The sequence below is a fragment of the Labrus mixtus genome, chromosome 22 (assembly GCF_963584025.1).
Source record: "Labrus mixtus chromosome 22, fLabMix1.1, whole genome shotgun sequence".
NCBI classification, from domain to species: domain Eukaryota; kingdom Metazoa; phylum Chordata; class Actinopteri; order Labriformes; family Labridae; genus Labrus; species Labrus mixtus.
The window spans coordinates 8,286,533-8,307,478 of NC_083633.1; the positions used below are offsets into that span (position 1 = coordinate 8,286,533).

The following is a 20,946-nucleotide window of genomic DNA, read 5'->3' on the forward strand; positions in this document are numbered from 1 at the left end:
TCGCTCTCCAAACTGCATCTGTCAAATATTTCTCTCCTCCGTGACTTTCAGCTTCCCCTTTGAAAACAGTTTGACATCCGGTGCTTTTATTTTGAAGGTGGACGTCCCCTCTGTCAATTCCCGGATTAGGGTCCGACATCTCACGTTAAAACAGCAGCTTCTTACGCCTTCGTTTTAGTATTTTTGTGCAGCTGCTGCTGACGTTTTTCTACACACTTAGCGCCTGATTTTTAAAACACATGCAGGCGGTTAAATTCATCCCACATGCACAGCAACACGTCTGTGTGCACCGGTTCTGGTCGTCATTTGGAGGGGAAACACGTCTTATTTCTGTGCAAATCAGTTTTATTGCAAAACAAGTGTCTGATTCACAAACATCAGCGGCTACGCTCAGATAGAGCGGAGCAAAAAAACGTCTGCTGACACTTTATGGGAAATGTGCCGCCAAGACATGTCACATGCAAACTTTCCAGTGATTAGAAAACACTCTGTATGACCTTAAAAATAAAGTACCCGTATATTAAGTCTGCTATTATGACTTTGACATTACTGTCATTAATATAACCGAGGGTTAAATCAGTCTGGGGCTGTAAGCAGCTCCACACTTTGTCCCCATCGGTGGAGACACAAGGAAGACGTTACATCGTTACACAATGGGGTGCATGTTTTTTTTGTTTTCCTTCAAGTCTGGCATCAAAATAAACCCTGAAAAGACCAAAACGAGAGCAAACTGCACGGAGAAAGGGAACTATTTGGCGTTTTTGAGCCTGGATATCATTAGCTCTTTACGCTTTGTGATGAGGGCTTGAGGCCGAGCAGATAGAAGGAGCAAATTATAGCCAACTCAGCTGCCCAGGTGCAGCGTCATTCTGTGGGAAACACTGAAGTATTGTTTTTCTACGCCGCAAGGCCTTCATCATCATCCACATTGTCCTCCTTGTTATCACGAAGCTGACCTTAGAGTTGTCACCAAAATGTCAGCAGTTGATCGGAGAGTAGCTGTGGGCTAGCTCGGCCTTCACGATAGGTCAAATGTGCATGAAATGTCTTCCTTTTTTCATCGCTTTAAAGGCAGTCTTTTGCAATGTGATCTTTCTTCAAATATGATGAAGATAAAAATGAATTCAAAATCGGTAAATTGTGTTGGGAGGTTAAATAACTCATGTTGTGTGAACAGTACTTTTTACCTTTTTTTTATATTAGAGGCAGGGTTGGTAATTTTCAAAAATTAGCATGATTTAGAAAGTAGCATTCCCTCAGTGCTCCGTCTACACCCCCCCCCCGTGCTCCCTCATAAGCCACGCCCCCTCACTTACATGAACGAGCGCCGTTGCTCCAGAAGTGGACCTCAGCTCATCTCTTGCATTGTGTAGAAACTACGTCGTCTCATTCAGCGGTAAGTAAACTCACAGTATAAACTCCGTCATCGGTGAAACGCTTTGAGTGTGGGCTAGAGCACACAAGAGGTAGAGAGCGAGCAGAGAGACAGGGAGGCATCTGATTGGTTCATCAGATTGGTACCTCGTGGCAGACATTGGTTGAAGTTTTTACAGGATTACAACTGCTACAGATGACGGATTTTCTTCGTTCCTTTTTCAGAGAACATGAGTTATTAATGTCTATCAGGACCTAAAATTAGGAAATTACCAACCCTGCCTTTAATGTTACCATCACCTTCAACGTTTTCTGAAAACAGAGTTACTTGGGTTAGAACAGAGCGAGAGGGTCATTGTGAGGAAGCAGAAACAGAATTAAACATGCACATTCAGACCCCCCTCTCATCTGAAGTCCCTGTATCCAGATCCAAACAGAGAAGCAGGAGAGCAGCGTGATCCTGACACATAATGTGTCTTTATTACAAAGGGTGACAAACAATATCAAGGCGTCCTTTACAGACACATTTGTTTCATCTTACGCTAACATCAGAGAACAACATCGCTGCCGCTTACATAATTATCTATGACTGAGCTGTCCTTGGTAGCACTCTACGATATCCCACTTTAATTAGTAATAAATAAACATGTGTTGGAGACATTTCTTGCACTAAGGACAAACTCAAACGTAAATGCAAAACATATTCAGCTGCTGGTATTTTCCCTTTTTTTTTTTTTTTTTTTAAATCTGATATTTTCACAGCTTCTTGCTTTTAATCTTTTTATTCCTCTGGTCGCAGGAAGCAGATCCTCGTTTTAAATCATCTTTTTAGTAAGCTGCCCAGGACTTATGCAGTCGAGCCTTTAAAAGGGTTTAGCTTGTTTAGACTGCAACATTGTGGTCGGAATTCTTCCTTCTCTATTTCCATGAAGAAGTCCCTCTTTAACGACAGTTTGTCAGCCATATTCCGAGACTGTAATCCACATTTGCTGTACATATTTGATATATTTACACGAGAGTTGATCCCGTTACTCTGCGTCCTGTGACAACAGACACTTTTGTCTGGCCTCCGTGTCCTCGAAGGTGACCTTCTTGTTCCTCTTGGGGTCGATCCAGGAGTTATGGATGACCACATTGTTCGGCGTGGGGTCGGCCTCCACCACAGAAACCACCCTCTTCTTCATTTTACTTTTCAAAACCTTCTGGAACTTCTGCCGGGTGAAGGCGTAGAGGAGCGGGTGGAAAATGGTGGTTCCGTATGCCATCACCAGGAAGCCCAGGCGGAGGCGGACAGTCAAATCGCTGGGCCCCGTGCTGAGGATGATGGTGTTCAGAACAGTAATTGGAGTCCAGCAAAGCAGGAAGGTGGAGATGATGAGGAGAGACATCCTGAAGACTCGTTTCTGTCTCTCCCGTCTCTCCCGGTGACGCTTCACTGCACGTCGTAGAGCGATAATGACAGAAACTGATGCCCGCATTCCCATAGGTGCGCTCCCCCCTGCCCGCGCCCCTGTGCTGCTCTGAGAAGCGTCCGTGGACTCCGCTTGTGTCGCAGTGCTCAGTGAGATAGTGTTTTTGCTCTTTTGCTTCTTTTTAGGTAGGTTGTGCTGAAAACGTGTCCCAATGCGGATGTTCAGCGCCTGAAGGATCTTGTAATAAGTCACCAGCATCACCACGGCTGTGAAGAAGAAAATGGGGATCTGTGCCAGCAGGTGATAGTACAAACCCAGCTCGGTGTAGTACTCATTAGTATGAGCGACTGTGACCAGTGTAGTCTGGTTCACCAGATCCGAACCATGCCCGACGAAGAAACCTACTTCCATGAAGGGAACCAGGAAACTGAAAACGGACAGAGCCCAAATGGATCCCAGCAAAGCCACAGCTCGTCCCATCGTGAGCACGCGATTGGCCGGTCGGACTGAGATGTCGTAGCGGTCCACAGTGATGGCGAGGACCGTGGCGGCGGTAGCGACGCTTGCAAAGGAGACGCAGGCCTCGTGGAAACAGCAGATCATGGCCGTCTCTGCCTCCAAAGGAAGTAACACCACCACGGCCGTCATTGGGATGCAGCAAACGCACACCTGGAAACAAGACGGAAAGTGAGAAAAATATTCAGAATGCATTTTCTGCTCAAGTTGACAGATGTTAGTGTTGAGCCGAACTAAGTGAAACTTAAACCTTTACTTTGTGGAGCTACGAGGTCGATTTAAATGCAAAATCCAAACACAACAGACAGAAGATATTGAGATCTGTTTTAAGTTTTCCCAAATTCCCTTTTTGCAATGATGCTCTCAGTGTGTCTCGTGTTATGAATCCAGTGTTTCCATTTACTTCACTGGTTTGCTGGTAAAACTTGTGCTGGCTTCAAATTGGTTCAGAAAGATGGACAACGCCTCCTCGACGGTACAGAACAAACCGACAACTCGACTCATCACCGTTTACTATTTTGCTTTTGTAAACCCCAATCCCCACATACTCCTTGCGCCCTGCCACACTGGGTACATTTCTGGAATGTGAGAGCAGCTGTACAAACACAATGATTGACTAGAGTGGCAACGAACTACGGCACATTGCGTGGCGCTGACGGGCCGCGGCGCCCACTTAGTATGTGGGAATTTGGGGTAAGCCAGCTCTGATCTACTATATCATAGTTTAAAGGATGTTCGTCTTGATAAAGTTGTACCTTTGACATTGTAAATGTGATGGATGGTGATGAATCTAAGATCTGACATGGTTAAGTATTTGGTTATCGGGGAACAGGAAGTGATAGTAACAGTTACAAAACATAAAACCGAGGAGTTATAAACACAATGGATGTCTGAGGAGAAGGTTTTAGCGGAGTCTGGTTTAAAGACGTCGACGGAGCTGAGAGCACGAGGAGGACGAGTGAGTCATTCAGCTGATGAGATTTAATTTGACTGATGATTCAAATCATCAAGGTTTCGGGGCAGCTCGTGTTCCTGTTATAGTCCACTTTCTGAATTGTTACTGACAGAAGCAGATGCTTTGGCTCCTTTTTGAAGTCTTATAAGAAGTCTTTCACCGTGTCCTAACAGCGTGCGACAGTGGATGTTGCATCCCGCACGAACGCACGCTCGCTGTCCAAACTGCATCTGTCAAATAATTCATTTTCTCTCTTCTCTGAATTTCAGCTTCCCCTTTGCAAACAGTTTGACATCTGGTGCTTTTATTTTGAAGGTGGATTAACTAAAGTGTGGTGCTTTGTATTGACGAGCTGTTGACTCAAATGACAACACTCAAAGGCTCGTCAATAAATGGCTCGTAGTTTGCCCGAAAAAAAAAAAAAAATTCTCCGGTGTTGACACACAAGTCAAAGCTCAACATTTCAATCATGGATATGGATATTATTAATGCTCCTTTATCTCCACTTATCAAGCTGATTTTGTCGCTGACGCTCACATGCTGTTAGGACAGGCTGTTAGCGTCCAACCCCTAGGTTTAAAGATCTTACCATCACATCGACCACATGCAGGTTCATGGTGATGATGTTGGAGACGGAGCTGATGAGGTTCTGCTTCATGCAGTAGAGAACGAGGACGGTGAGGTTGGAGCTCAAGCCCAAAACTATCTCCAAAAGCAGGAAGCCCGTTAAAGTAACCTGCAAACAAAAAACGAAACATGGCTTTGTTTAGTGGGACATTCATTACTTTTACTCCACATAACCATAAAGGGGATCGGCATGGCGATGCATCATTCATTTTAACACCCCTCGTACATAGGGGGCTGAAGTATTACCTGGAAGCTGATGGGGTAGACGGCCTCAGAGGTCATGTCAAGGTCGTAGGGGTCGGCAGTGTCGAGCACCGTCATGTTGCTCATGGTGGCTGCAGAGATCTGCACTAGGGATGTGTGCATTCTCCTGATGGGAGGAAGAGGCCTGCAGGGCAGATGACACAAAACGTTTTTCAGTCATTTGCCTTGAGGTAAAGAGAGATGGGCATTCTTTTGACATGTTCAGGTGTTTACATGACACCAACAGGTTTAACGTGGTGTGAGTTGGCCCAGTAGCCATTTGGTTCTTGTCTTTGTCACTGACAGGCTCAGATTATTACCCACTTGTTTGATACAACACATCGCTGGTTCAAAATTTCAACATTGAACAGATATTTCTGCCAGTTATGAGCCTTTGTGTCACCACTTAATGACTCATCGTGGTGGCATTTCAGACGTGAATGAGGGTAACGTTATCAAAGGTCAAGAGCCAAGTCCCCAAACTGTGATACCTAAAATCTACTTTAAAGTATAGTACCAAAAATGGTAAATGGGCTTGAGCTTGTAGAGTGCGTTTGTAGTCTTCTGACTACTCAAAGCGCTTTCACACCTACACACCCTGATTGTAGAGGCTGCTGTGTAAAGTGACCATCTGTATTAACTCATCCATTCATACACATTCACACACTGCCAACGATGAAGTAGTGGGAGCAACTTGGGGTTAAGTGTCTTGCCCGAGGACACATCAGACATGATGTGGCTGCAGGAGCTGGGGATCGACCCTTGACGTTCCGGTTTAGAGACGACCGACTCTACACACTGAGCCACAGTCGCCAAAATGCCAAGTAAATCAATAACAAGAAAGATTAATGACTCACACGTCATCAATTTGTCCCTTACTAATCAGTTCTCAAAGTGCTTGGAAAATGTCCTTCACACAAATTAGTTCCATATTTTCCCTGGATTTGCTGCAATAAATAAGTTTAGCGTCTTAAGAGAGGATTTGATCATCAGTGAAACATTAAAGACGATCATCATCACATCAGTGAGAATTCATTTTACAAGAGAGACTCTCAGAATCCCTTAAGTTCATCTATGGGAACATAAAATGTTTTTAGATAAACACTGAAAATCCAGAGGTTGTTTTTCCAGGATTAGTTTACCCTGGATAAAATCTTAAGGCTTCGTTTTTAGGATACTTATTTTGAACTCTTGGTGAACGTGCAAGGTGGTCAAACCTCTTGATAAATACACCCTCTGTATTTTTTACATGGTGGTTATTTGTTTTCCCTTGAACACTGAGACCAAAGGAGTCTTCCGACGTAACAAGACTTGTGACTGAAGTAGTCATTCCCTGACAAAATTGAATAAGCCTGATGGGTAATTGTGTATTTGCTGCACTTTGGTGTAGAGCTGTGATGAAACATACTATACGCCCGTGTAAGAGAGCACTACCTTCTCCACCATTGCACCAGCTTTAAAGATGTTCAACAACAAACAACATATACACTTTTTTCTTTAGCTTCTCCTTTTGCAGCGATGAGCGAATAAAGTTCTGCAGATCTGGTTGCATGTCATGTTGTAATAGCTGGTTTGTTTGCATCATAGTGAAACAATTAACAAAAATTATAGGGACAGGAGTTCATATGTGTTTACAAAAGCCTTCCAGGATTACACGTTAGGAAAGTCTGTCCTACAAATGACCCATGTGAGAGTCCTGTTTTGTTTGTTGCTTTGTAAGCCAACAGTAACCAATGCAAGGATGCAATAATGTGATGTTTAGTTCTCCTGTGGTTTTGGACTAAAGAAAACTGAGTGCAGGTGGGATATGAGGCTTGAACTCACCACTCCCTCCCAGTAGTGTCCTCTCCAGCTCAGCAGCAACCAAAGTGGCTACAAGGAACTTGGTGGAGCATCCAGAACTGTCCCCCCATCTTCAGACTTGACAAAATCAAATCAGGAGTCAAGATGATCCAAATCTATTTAGGAGCATTCTTCCCGTGAACGTATCCAAATCTGACCGACGATAAAATAACGTTTTCTGTGAGCTGAAGCTTTGTGGAAGATGGTTCAAGTCATTCGAATGGCGAGGTCTGTTTGTGCAACTCAGAAAGCAACACGCACCCGCCCCTCCTTGGGGGGCATGTGGTTTGTAACATCAGTGCGGTGCACTCGGATCAATGCTTTCATTCATGCACAGCTCTGTCTCTTCATTGTCCTCCGTTGTGTTTGGACCATTGCCTCCAGTCTCATCCCCGCCTGAAAATGATGCCAGCGTCAGAACAATTCTTCTCTCTACACTACTCTCCAAGTGTCGGGTATTGCACGTCTTTTTCACATCCGTCTCTTCATCTCTCTTGAGATGGTGATGGTCCCGATGTTGTCCAAAGCCCCTTCTTGTCGGACAGCATCAGGTTTGCGATTTATATTCCAGAAGAAAATGATGGGAACGAGGTAGAGATGACAGAACAGAGGGGAGTCTGTTTGGCACTTCACCTTGAATCTGCCAGTCAAATCCTTCACTCCTCTGTGATCCAGAGAGGACCACCAAAGATCAGAGGTCAAGTAGAGTTCTTTGAGACCACTCGAAGCGATAGATCCATTGACACTTTCACATTTCTCGCCTCCCTTACGCTCGCTTTATCCTTCAGAGACTGGGAGATGGGACTTGATTGAAGCAGAGAATGGCGTTTTTCCCCTCATGCATCATTATAGTCATCAGTTTCCTTGGTGTCCTTCTTCAGACCACGTCTTGCTGGATCCTGGAGAGTGAAAGAAAAGTCGTGTTTAGTTAATGGGTGCAAACAGGAAGACACTTTCACATTGAAGTCAGATAATTTCCCCCTGATTGTTCATGTTGCGTCACATGTCAACCGTGTAATTTCAGCTCGTTCATCACCGCCTGACAGAGAGCTCGCTCGTTCTTTCCCTAATTGGACGCCTGTCCCTGTGAGTGTTTGTGTTGTTGTTGGCGTGTGTGCCCAATGTGTGTTTAATCAGTTTTTGCTGCCTTGCTTTTGGTCTTTGATGGTTCTCGTCATATGCTGTTCAGCAAATAAGCTCTGAAAACTGCGAGCTGGTTGTCTGCAGACTGTCTCAGTGCATGATATGTCTTGCTGACTGACTGTCACAATAACTGGCCACACACTGCATCAGTCAGTTCAGAGTCATCTCAGGACTCAGCAGGATTGTCTGAACATTTTACATTTGGAAAGATTGTCAGGGGGAGTAGTGAAAGTGAGGGCTGTCAGAAACGGCAAGCTTGCATTGAAGGTCTGGTCCAAAGCATTGTCATGTTTAATTCATTCTTAATCTGCATGAACAGACGTGTGCTTATGAAAGAAGAATCTGTATGCAAGTTTCAAGTGGTATCAAATTATTGCATACAAGAAGTCTGTGTGCAGAGACAAAGATTCGGAAAGCATTGGTTGAAAAGCCGTCCTGGAGCCCAACGCCATCTGACCACGATGTAGCCTCTTGTTAATCTCTAAATACATTTTTACATCTGAGTGCGACCAAAAATGCATCTGTAGACGTCTTCAACTCAGTGTTATATATATGGTCGTCTTTACATACAAGCCTCTTCCATCGGTGTGTGAATGTGTAGGTGTGACCTGCGGTGTAAAAGCTCACCTTAACCACGCACGCCTGGTACCTAAACTCAACCGGCCAATCACATCCAATCTGATGGAACACCTACCTCTGTCAACACGCCTACCAATCTCTGGCCAAACGCCCGGGCTCCTGAGCTGCCTTGGGCTGCGGTTACATAAAATAATCTCCCAACAGGATGCTGAAATCAGAGGAAGGTGTCACATCAACGAGGGGAAGGATTAGTCGACGAGTACACCAAAGTTATTCATGAGGAATCGGAAAACGATTTGCCGTTTATCAGGCAGAAATCAGGAGAATTTATTCATCGCAGCTTCTGTAATTTGAGGTTTTTTATCATGTAAATTAGAATGCTGGACAAAATTAGCTGTTATCAAAGGTCACCTTGCACAGGGCGTTTGTCTGACCTTTTGTAGCCTTAATAACAGATCTGTTAAACTCAAGTGACGGGCAACAACGCGCTGCAGCCCGAGTATTCTCTTTCATACGATGTCTTTTATTGTCTTTTCTTGTCAAGCTGAGTTCGTTAGTTTGAGAAGTCTTCATAAAGGGATGCACCGTCCTCTGCAAAATTGCTTTTCCCAATTCAACTTTGGCGTCATCAACTAATTATAATGCCTTTTTTCAAATTCTGAGTTACATGAAATAGCTGCCCTCTGGTTAACCCCACAGTGAGGACAAATTCAAAGGAGTGGAGTCTGATTAGTTCATGAGCTTCACTCTCTTTGGGAGGTAGTGATCTCAGCTGTGTTCTTCGCTGTTTGACAGCCGCTCATTGTCTCTAATTATTCTCCTCTCAAAATAATCACTGCTTGAAACATCGTGACTCATGCTACAACATGTCAGCGTGCCGTGTGTGTGTGTGTTTTTTTTTTTTTTTATCTCAAGCTAAATGTGCCTTCTGCAACACGTTTACACCGCCTTGCTATCAGAGCTGCGATAACAGTGTCGGTTTATGATGGTGTTAGTTTACCTTTTTTTAAAAAAAAAAGAGCGTTCCTCTCTGATCCCGCAGAGTGCTTTCCTTCCCTTCAGGAGTTTCTGATTTCAATCCCAGAGGTAGCGTAGAGCCCACAGGTGACGAGCGTGAGTGGCTCAGGTTTTAGTCCATCATTCGAGGATCATATGCTCAGCCGTTGAGTCCCTTCAGGATGGAAATTTGACTGCTAGAAATCATGCAGCCTCAAAGCCTGGAGGAAGAAAGAGATGCACTGACGCTGCTGCTCTGCCTCCCCCTCTCTTCTCTCTCTGCTGTGTTTCTTTCTGCTTCTCCGTATCTCCCTCCAGTAGCCCTTCCTACTCATCCATCGCTCCCCCCTCCCCCCCCCCCCTCCCTGAACTGTTTTCTCCTTTTCTTTTTTTCTGTTTTACACCTCTGCGCTTGACTAATTAGACTCTCGGAGCAGCTTTAACACTGTCCTGACTTTCCCTCTCTTATTATTCATGCTTGTTTCTCTCTTTGCCACACATGATCGGCCACTTTAACTCTTTGTTCTCCCTTGAGCAACGTTTGCCAAGTTTGTTTGCCCTCATTGACGAGCTCAGGTAGGAAACGGTGGCCATGGCGATACTAATGGCAGAATCCATCCTCCTAGGACTTTGGCCACTCCTCCGCTGTTTGTGTTTGCATAGCACCTGCTGGATGCTAATTGTCACAATGTGGCTTCTGTTGGAGCGCTCCCCGTGTTGCCCTCATTGCCTCGTGAGCATTATCGGCAAGGTGGTAAGTGTGCGGACTAATTAGGGCTACTTTGACATTGGCATGGCAACAACAGCCCCACCAGCCAACACGCAGGCAGACTGATTTCACAGACTTCCTATCAGGGCCCATCTGTTGCCTTCCGGGATTACACTCGTCCTCCGATAAAACCAGAGCTCCTGGTATGTCACATCTTCCTCGATCTGGTCATTTTATCTCCGCTCCTCATCTCCTCCCTGTCGTCTGTTTATTCAGGAAGTGTGTGCAGAGATGATGGTTTCCAGTATGACTGCTTTACTGACATGCGCAACTCAGCGGGAGGCATGTTTTCCTCCAGATACAAGTCTTTAGTGAGAGAAAAAGAGAGAGAGTGGGGTCTACGGACAAATACAAAAACATGGTGGCAGACTTTTTCCTCTGCAAAATGAGCATGATATACCAGAGAGGAAGAGACAGACACAGAGATGGAAATGGCTTAACGGCTTGGAAGCCAGGAGGAAAAAGACCGTTGTTTTTTTTTCTCAGCATAGATGACAATGATGTGTGAGTTTCACACCTAAGAAATTGCTGTAAGCACAGAAAACACCCATCAACGTTTAATGAAGGCATTCATATTTCAGCCTGATAGCTGGTCCGTCTGTGGCCATCCTAAAAGCTGCTGGCTGTTGTGTCATCTCCAGCTGTGCCTTTTTTGTTTTTGAGGTACATGTGGGTGAAAAACGGTCATGGCTTGGTGCCTGCGTGCTTTGAATTCATGAGCGATCATTCATGCACTTTGGTGATAAATGGTCGAGCCTTGAATGAGGTCAGGAAGCACGGATCGCTTCAAGCTTGATATGAGAGCTCACAAAAACAACTTTTACAAAACGCAGTTATCAGTCCACAGAGCTCATTAATGATGCTCATGTCTCGTACTGCACGTTTAGGTGTGACTGTGATTCATCTTCATCTCCAGTCATTTTCAGGAACCCATGAATCCACCAAGACAGTGGCTGACTTTTGGCAAAGCCTTAAATAATCATTTTGGTGTTTTTAAACACTAACTTTTTCGTATGTTTGTGCTTTCGCACTTGCACAAAACTCCTGAAGTTTTCGGGCTGAGCTGCATTTATGAACGCATTTTTTACTCAGACTCAATCGGGAGTTTCTCCTCCTGCTCAACCCCGAGGGTCCGAGTGAGCTGATGTGAGAATGCAGCTGGATATAATCAGGAGAATTCACTTCAAACGAGTGGGAGAGAGGGTGGTGACAATTTATTCACTGTGATCTGTGAACGACGATAGACTGTCTGCATGCAACCGCTACGATCTCCTGCTGCTTCACGGTGAAAAGCCTGAAATGATAAGTTGTGGCCACAGTAAGTATATATTTGCATTGTAACTAAGGCTGATATGGGATTTTTCTGGCCGATACTGATATTGATACTGGGAAGGGGGAGAAATCTGTTACCGATATATCGGCTGATATCTTTCCTAGACCTATTTTCGATCTGCAGAGATAGATATAGATAAACACATTTAGTGCGTTGATCCCTCAAATGCAGTTATCAAACGTTTAAAGTTATTTTAAACACATTTAGGTTTTTTTGTTGGGCTTAAAGGTCACATATTCTGTAAAATCCACTTCACCATGTTACTCTAACACTAATATGTGTCTCTAGTCCGTCTACAAACCCCCCAATGATGAGAAAAGTCCATCCTCTCCGTCTTTTGCCTGCTCCATATTTCAGAAAATGTGGCAACAGGCCGTTTAGAGATTTTCCCTTCATGACATCACAAAGGGCAGTAACCCCTCCCCCAGGTGGGTGACACTCCCACAGCTAGGTGTTTGTTCTGCCCTCTGAGTCCGAGTCACCCGAGCCCTTCCAGAGAGTCAGGTCTGTCGTGGTCAGACACAGCTCATTTACATTTAAAGGTACAGACACAGAAACAGCCTGTTCTGAGCAGGGCTGAAATAGAGGGCTTTATAGACATGATCAAATAAAGGATCAGAGTGGATTTAGAACAAGAAACGTCACACACATGTTTTGGGGAGCTCTGAGACTTAGTTACACGGGTTGAAGATGAGGAGGATATTAGAAATTAGAAATTAGAAAACGTCTCTAATTCAAGTTTGAACTGTGCTTATATCAGACTACAGAAACTAAAATTACATTTCATCGTGCCTGGAAGCAAACGACCTCCCGGCGTCACATCATGGTTTACACTAGTTGTGACACACTGCAGCCTCCGGCTTCTTTAAACATGTTATTTTTAAGAAGCTGCTTCAGGCATTCTTCTTGAGAGCTAAAAAAGAAACACATTGTTCTTCTTCCAGAGCTGAGCTGTCTGCTTCAGATTTCTCCAAAGATCAACAAAACACTTCAGATGATTTAGCGTCCAACAAAATTTGGACCCCGAACTTAATGTCAACCTGATTTCTATCTTTATATTCGCTGATTTTCAAACAGCATGAGAACTGTTTTCTTCATTCTGTGGTTTTGTTTTTCTGGACTTCACAACTTAGTTAAACGCACAGTATGAAAATTCTCTCAACCCAAACAATAACAAAAGATGACGTTGAGGCTGGTGGGGAATCATGGGAGTGATTCTCCCTGCTATTCCCCCCCACCTCTGATGGAAATGACCTCCGAGTTCACCGTAGTCATGACGACCGGGTGAAACCGACCTGAGGAAGAGAATATGTTTACAGACGAGCTATAATCTACATGATGTTTTCTATCACAGCAGCTCATACAGCAACAGTACAGCAGCTTTCAGGAGCAGCTCTCGCTTCCTTATGCAGCGGCCTTTTACGTAGCATCCGGTGTTTCCACGGCAACGATAAACATTTCGTGTCTGCCATGACAAGACGCGTCCCGTTTCAACTCTAAAATGAAGGTTTTCTCTGTCTTTGATAACTGTTGGAAATACTTGAGTTGGTGTAAGTACTCAACAAAAAAACAAAAACAAACGTGTTTAGTCCATTTTGAAATAGTTTAGATATTTTAGTGTAAAGATTCTAATAAAACTCTACATATTGTACGTTTAAGAACTCTATAATCCTCAAAGTTTGCATACAAATTCTGGTGGCGTTTTTGTGCTCAGGACGCTGAGAGCTATGAAATCAGAACAATCAAAACTAGGCGATGCCGGCGCAAGAGACATCGTTAGCAGACCCTCAAGTTATTAAGGGGATACTTCATCCATTTGCATTCTATCGCAGCTGAGATAGACAGGCGGCGGTGAGGACGAGGAGCCCGGGGCGGCTCGAGCTGGAGCGGACTGTAGTGTCGGTGCTCTCACTGTTTGCCTATGGCCACAGACATAGAGTCTGTTTTCTGCCAGGAATTTCCAAGATGCTAATTCCTTCAGGAAGAAATCTCGGAATCAGTTGAGGAAACGGCCGTATGTTTTGTAGTAAATATGTCTGTAAATAGAAGACCTTAGTGGGAGTGGCCTGCGGTGCTGTGCATTCTGCGATTTGGTGTCTTTCATCCACATGAGCCAAAAATAAACTTTCTGTCTTTTCTCGGCCAAGAAGGCACCAACTTCAAAATGTATTTCACATTTCTACATATATGACCCGATGTCAATACAGATTCATGTTTCAACGGGTGAAGTATCCCTTTAATTCACAGCTGAAGAATGAACTGTTTCAAAACACCAATACAACCCACTCAAATCTGGAGCCATGAATGTGTATCACATTATTATTATCATTGGCCAAGTATTGGTGTGTCGTGTCATAGAGAGGCGTGGCTTGCTTGGCGAGTCGTGTCGTGGTGGGCCGTGTCAGGTAGTAGTGTGTCAGGTCGTGTTGTTTGAGTTACCGTTCTATTCCGATCTCTAACCAATCAATACGCTTGACTAAAGTTAGCAGCAGTTGTGATTGCAACCCGTCTTGGCACACTGCATCTGCCAAAGTGTCAGAGTTCACCCGTGACATCACTCTGCTCACTCGGGTTTCGTTTCACTCCCCATCATCGTGCGATAAAGGACAGGAAATCAGTTCTCATGGCTGCCATGAAGCAGTGATTTCCTGTGGCAGCCATAATACCTCCACATAGGAAACACAGCGGCGCATGCCTACGAGGAGCTCGATAAAAAAACAGACTTCAGGTTGAAACTCCAGTGTATGGTAGTATAGTACAAGGCTTGTAAATAATGGGAGTGGATTCTTGCAGAGGCTGGCATGCTCGCTGATACCTGACATTTCATGCTGTATAGGAAGCATTTCTGACTTTTTCTAAATATCGGAGCGACTCTCCTCTCACATGAGGTCTCTGAATTTGATCCGAATTATGTGCAGAAGTAACAAGCAATAACGTGAGGCTGTGATTGCTAATCCCCTCAGGGCTCACCTGCACCTCAGGCTTCTTAATATGATGATAATGATTTCCTAACGTGCTCTGATGAGCTGGAAGCAGGTCGCTCCCTGCTGCTTTCCTTCCATCCCTCTGTCTCCACGGTGATGCTAAAGGGGGTTCAAACTGCCGCCGTTGTAAGCGCTGCAATGTTGTGATGGATTCCGACGATGTGGAGCATGTTTTTTTAACGCATCGGTGACTCTGATTATTTACAATATCAATCAGGTTGTCCTGTGAAGAATGAGCTGAATGGAGCACATCTGGGCCGCAGCGCAGCTCTTCCCCGGGGAACTAACACATAATATCCAGTGTCTGTGTGAGTGTGTGTGTGTGTGTGTCTGAGGAAATCAACCTCTCTCTCCCTCTCTCACAAACACACATATCTAAACAAGCAGAGGGATCGGGGGGCTCAGCTGTTCGATCCCGATGTCTGGCGGGCTTTGTTCCTGGGGTGGCGGCTCCGAGCGGATTGCTTTTGAATTGAACGTGGCTTCTGTCCAATTCCCTCGCTCCTCGGTGCCTAAGCCCGCCACCTGCCTTCTTAATACTCTCGCATCTCTGTCTCGCCGTTTCTCTCTGGAGAAGAGCAAACAAATCCGCAGCTCACATTTAGAAATTGTTTGATTTCGCATGCACCTCGTCTTACCATGGCAGACTTCCTTTTACCTTTTTGTCCTCCTGATTTATCAACACATGTTCGTGTGAAAGAAGCTCAGTATATAAGAAACTGTAAGATACCTAGGCATCAATATCTCCCCCAAATTGTCAGAACTTATACCACTGAATTTCAATCCACTTATCAGAAATATAGAAGACGACACGACCAGATGGATGAATCTACCGGTATCACTCATAGGAAGAATAGCAATCACAAAAATGACCATACTTCCCAAAATAAATTACCTTTTCTCTATGATCCCAGCATGTCCACCCCCCACATGGTTCAGTTCCTTAAACTCAACAATAACCAAATTTTACTGGAAAAACAAAAAACCTAGAATAAAATTGACCACACTTCAAACACCAAAAAATACCGGAGGACTAGATGCACCAAACTTTTCTAACTACTTCCTGGCAAACCAGTTACAAATCATAACAAAATGGACACACCCCACCGAACAATCCCACCTATGGCTAGACATAGAACAGGAACAATGCAAAAACATACCCATATCAACCCTACCATTTATCAGCACTTCAAGTAAACGTCATAACGCCTTCAAAAATCCTCTCATTGCTACAGCCCTAACAGCATGGTGGAAAGCCCACAAAATAATGAACACAACACCCACACCCTGTGAGAACACACCAATATGGAACAACCCAGACTTTCTTCAAAACAAAACACCACTGAATCTCACCACCTGGAAGGACAAAGGCATCACCCAGCTTCAACACATAATTCAAAACAAAACCTTCATCCCCTTCAAAGAAATAACTCAAAAGTACAATATCAACAATAAATCTCACTTCCAATGTCTCCAAATCCAATCTATCATAACACATAAATTCAACCTCAAACAAGACTACATCGAAAATTCAACACTAGCAGACACAATACTAAAACTCTCAACACCCACTAAAACTCTATCTAAACTATACAAACTCATAAACATTGACCATACAATATCTCTCCCCACAGCAAAATGGGAAAAAGATTTATCAACAACAATAGACCATGACACCTGGAACATAACAACAATACCTTCTCAATGACAAATAAACCTAACCTCCAACTAATTCAGTATAAGATTAACCACAGAACTCATATCACACTTCATCAAATGGGACTTTCTGATACAAATAACTGCTCAGTATGCCCCCCTAACACCCTGGATGACTACATGGATGCAATCTGGCACTGCCCACCCATACAGCAATTCTGGAAACAAATCACAACTAAACTCTCTTTAATACTCAACTGCCGGGTTCCACTCTCCCCTTCACTATGCATCCTAGGAAACACTCTTTCAATCACACTTCCCGACAACCAAAAAAACACAATACTCATTGGGCTCACTGTCGCCAAGAAAGCAATCCTCCTCAACTGGAAAAGCAGAAAAAAACTAAACACCTCAGTATGGATAGACCTCTTTGTCGAACACATCACCATGGAAAAACTTACAGCATCCATCCACAATAAAACACACCAATTTCTGACAACTTGGGAGCCAATCCTCACCTCACTACTTCCCGAACAACATAGTTCAAACCCCTGATATTCACTACCACAAATACACACACACACACACACACACACACACACACACACACACACACACACACACACACACATTTATGAATTTATTTTCCTCTTACCATCAAATTTATTACTATTATTATTATTATTATTATTATTGTCTTTAGCCACCATTTTATTATGACCTATTTATTGATTTATTTCCTCTCCCCCCTTATATTCATATCATATTCATCATCATAAATTCTCATCACAGCCACTCTCATTTTTCATGCATTTCTTTTTATTTTATTTATTTCTTTTCTCTTTCTCTTTCTCCAATCCAGATGATTGTCTGTTTTGTCTTTGGTTGCCTTGTTTTATTCATTATTTATGTATTTTCTGTTTCTCTTCTAATTATAATTACTACTGCTATCATACCCAACAAACCTTTGCTGTTTTTTTTTCTTTTTACTATTATTATCATAATTACTACTGTACACTCCTGTAACAATTGCTTCCAATTTTGATATTATCTCTATTTACCATTATTCAATATTATTATTATTTCTCTCTCTCTTGCTTTATATATATATATATATATATATGTATATGTATATGTATATATATATATATATATATATATATATTTCTTATTTAAATTATTATTATTTATTTATTTTGTACTATCATTATTATTATTATTATAATTGTTTCTCTTTTTCTGGTATTAGTGGTATGTTGAGGGGGGTGAAGAAGGCAAGATAATGAGAATTAAAATCATACACTAGCAAATCATAGTCAAACAATCCGGACAAATTACATTATTATTACTACAACATGATCTGCACTATTTATATTACTGTCATCAATACATAACCCAACAACACACTACACTGGAACACAATTAATATGGTCCATTACCCACTTTTTTTTTGTTCTTTTTTGTTTTATCATTCCTCAGTTATTCTAGTTTCCCTTTGTTTTGAATATGCTTTCTAGCCCCTCTTAGTGCCGCCATCCTCTCAGTGGTCCAGTGGTGTATCTCTAAACACTAAGGTTAAAAAAAGGACAGACTTCAGGACAACGATAATAATAACAAATACAAAAATATACAAATACATTAAAAAAAAAACAATTGCAATGATAAAAATACTGTGCCTTAAAGAAATTAATCAGATGATACCTCCGAGCACCGACACAAACAGATCCCCTCCCATCAGGTCTGGGGGTTGTTCAAGCTTGGCGGGAGGGTAGCAGTAGGCAACCCTATCAGCTGGCCCCCTCCGCAGGGTCTGGGGGCAACTGAGACAGGGGCACCCCTGCATCACACAATGACTGAAGTAAAAAAAATGATAATATATATAGAAAGAAAGAGGGGGAGGAAAGGGGAAAGAAGAAAAAAGAAAGGAAAAATGGAATGAAGGAAAGAAGAAGCAGAACAATAGGAATAGGGGTATAGAAAAAAAAAAGGAAGAGAAAAAAAAATACAAGCATACACTCGAATTACACACACACATACACAAGCAGGGCCCTTCAACAACCTCAACATACAAAATTGCAAAACGTTATTATTACTTCCTGCTTGCCTGTTTTGTCTTTGTCTATGCTGTGCATCGTATCGTCATGTCTCCCCTGTCTCCTACATACTTTTGCTCTTGTCATGTCCCTCACTTGTCTTGTATTGTTCTGCATCACCTAATAAAAAAAGAAAGAAAGAAAGAAGCTCAGTATACTCAGGGGAATTAAGTCGTGGCTGTCATTTAAATGAGAGTGGGAATGGCGGCACGAGATTGCAGGACTGAATCATGAACTCGTGTCCTGAGTTCACTGAAGGTCACAACCTTCTGCAGAACAACAACGTGACATTTCCTCCATTTTCTTCATGAAAAGTTACTGCCAATTTCCACATAGTCCATGCACGCTGCGTTCCTTCAGCACCACCATTTGAAGGCGCCCTCACTGCCCCACTGGGTCCGTTTCTGGAGCTTGAGCGCAGCCATGAGCGGCTGTCCACAGGTTCACAAGATCACGTGGGAATAAAGAGAATAATGTTGTTCTTTTGGCGCCTGTTTTGACGTAATGTTGTTGACGTGATGGAATATACGATCAGGAGTCCGTATACTGTGATTGACCGGACGCTCTGTGCGTTTCGTGTCTGACTTCCTGTCTGGGTCGGTCTTTTCTGTCCAGCTTATTAAACCTATTAAGAAGAAAAAAACGTTTTGGGCAGTGCAAGGATAGCAATTACAACCTTGCACTGCGCTCAGCTCAGCGGGGCACAGATACGCTCTTGTGCGGCGCAGCACAGACAATGAGTGCGCTCGACAGCGGCGTGCAGCGCCCACCACGTCCTATCTGAAAGGCCCGAATGTAGAGAGCCTTGTAGGGAGGGCTGATGATGGGGACATCATTTTCTTCATTACTTGCTACTGAGTTCGCTGAGAGGAATCTGTGACAGATAATTGATCTAAGAATGATGACAAGGTCGCGTGTAAGACGAAGCTGAGTTCAAAAATAACTCACATGGCGACTGCTTCCATGTGACTCCAAACAGCGAAGAAATAAGAGTCGACTTTAGATTTTTAGCTTTGAATGATGATACTGAGATCTTGAGGTCTCTATTCGCTGATTTCTTTTAGCTCAGCGTACATTTTCAGACTGTTGTGCAATACTGCCAGAAGGAGGTTACACCAGCAGGTCGCGGTTTAGTCACACACACATACACACACACTGTCTGCCGTCTGTCTTCTCCCGTCAGATCTCATCTGAGTCTCCGTGTTTCCGCCTGCTCATCTTTCCACCTGGCCCTGCTTGTCTCCTCCTTTCTGGCTTGATGAACTTCCCACACGAGTTCAGAGCTGCAGAGTCACTGTCTGAAAAAAACTCCAGAGGAGACACTTTGTGATCGCCTCCTCGTGCGTCCTAATAAAACCTCTTGCTTTTTGTGCGCCTCTTTAAGGTGAGAGAAACGAGTTAAAGTGAGCAGCAGAGGTCGTGTCAGTTCGACTCTCTGCTGATTGAATCATCATCGTACAGCTTCGGTGTTTGCTGAAGCGTGCACGACTTGTTGGATGAAAAATGATCGCGTTCCAACAGATCAGTTTCACTTCCACATCAGCCTATAGCAGGCTTCACTTTCTGCGCAGGTGGATATTTCTTCCTCCGAGGCTCTGTCAGGTTTTTTTCTCGCAGCAGGTGGGTGGACAAACAAAGCCGGGGCTAACCGCTCTGGAAATGTTTAACACGCAGTCAGAAGTGCGATGTGCTCCCTTGAAAAAAGTGTTGCTGACTAATCCGTCAAGCTGACTCGTCCCGCTGTCAGCTTGACTGTCAATGGGATGCAAATGAAATTAAAGAGAAACATGATGATTTAATCAGGAGGGAGAAGTGTTAATGAAGATTGAGCCGCTGATACAAAGATGATTTTTAAAAAACTCATTCTCGTTTAAAGGAGCTGCATAGGATCTAAGCGGGTTGTTCATTTATAACCTGAGTAAATATATTTTTAATCGAAGCTCATGGATTAATCACGTTTGTTCTTTGTTTTTATAGCTACGTTTGTAAGTCATATATTCAAACTGGAGTATTTAGCTTCAGTGTGTGACCACGATCTCTGGTTGAAAACATTTCTAGGATCATGAAGCATCTGAAAATATTTTGAGAAATGACAGCAGACAGGGAAAGTTCTGCATGAAGTCGGGGTGAAAACAGGAAATATTCTGGAAAATTCTCTGCGAGCTAACGGGTGATGTGAAAACAAATTCACTCTGAAACATGTCATCTAAGGGCGCACTCACACTAAGCAAACCGTACCGTGCCTAAGCACGCTTCCCCCTCAAAGTCCAGATCCTTTGACTAATGTGAGGGCTCCGATCTGTGCTCGAGCATGGTACACTATCTCGGCCCTGGCACGGATGGGAGAGGTGTGCTTTGGCACGGTACAGTTGTTTATGCAGGAGCACATGCACGGGTACTCAACGTGGACAGCCTTCATCATGG

The 20,946-nt window shown here is 43.5% G+C and overlaps 2 protein-coding genes across 4 annotated transcripts in view; one reads left to right on the forward strand and one right to left on the reverse strand.

Moving 5' to 3' along the window:
• Positions 1-20,946, forward strand: part of cog5 (component of oligomeric golgi complex 5) — a 53,691-nt gene that overhangs the window by 9,655 nt on the left and 23,090 nt on the right. The window lies entirely within an intron of this gene.
• Positions 1,830-7,741, reverse strand: LOC132956608 (G-protein coupled receptor 22-like). The gene is made up of 4 exons (XM_061030152.1): positions 6,952-7,741; positions 5,131-5,272; positions 4,847-4,993; positions 1,830-3,455 (listed from the first exon to the last, which is right to left on the reverse strand). The coding sequence occupies exons 2-4, from the start codon at positions 5,248-5,250 to the stop codon at positions 2,403-2,405; spliced, it is 1,320 nt and encodes a 439-aa protein (XP_060886135.1). The 5' UTR covers positions 5,251-5,272; positions 6,952-7,741; the 3' UTR covers positions 1,830-2,402.

Bases quoted from the DNA above. Each gene is read 5' to 3' on its own strand.
- LOC132956608 (XM_061030152.1), bottom strand. From the start codon at position 5,250: ATGCACACATCCCTAGTGCAGATCTCTGCAGCCACCATGAGCAACATG. The intron at 4,994-5,130 runs GTAATACTTCAG...TTTTGTTTGCAG, and splicing joins TCTACCCCATCAGCTTCCAG to GTTACTTTAACGGGCTTCCT. The intron at 3,456-4,846 runs GTAAGATCTTTA...TCTTGTTTCCAG, and splicing joins TGCATGTGGTCGATGTGATG to GTGTGCGTTTGCTGCATCCC.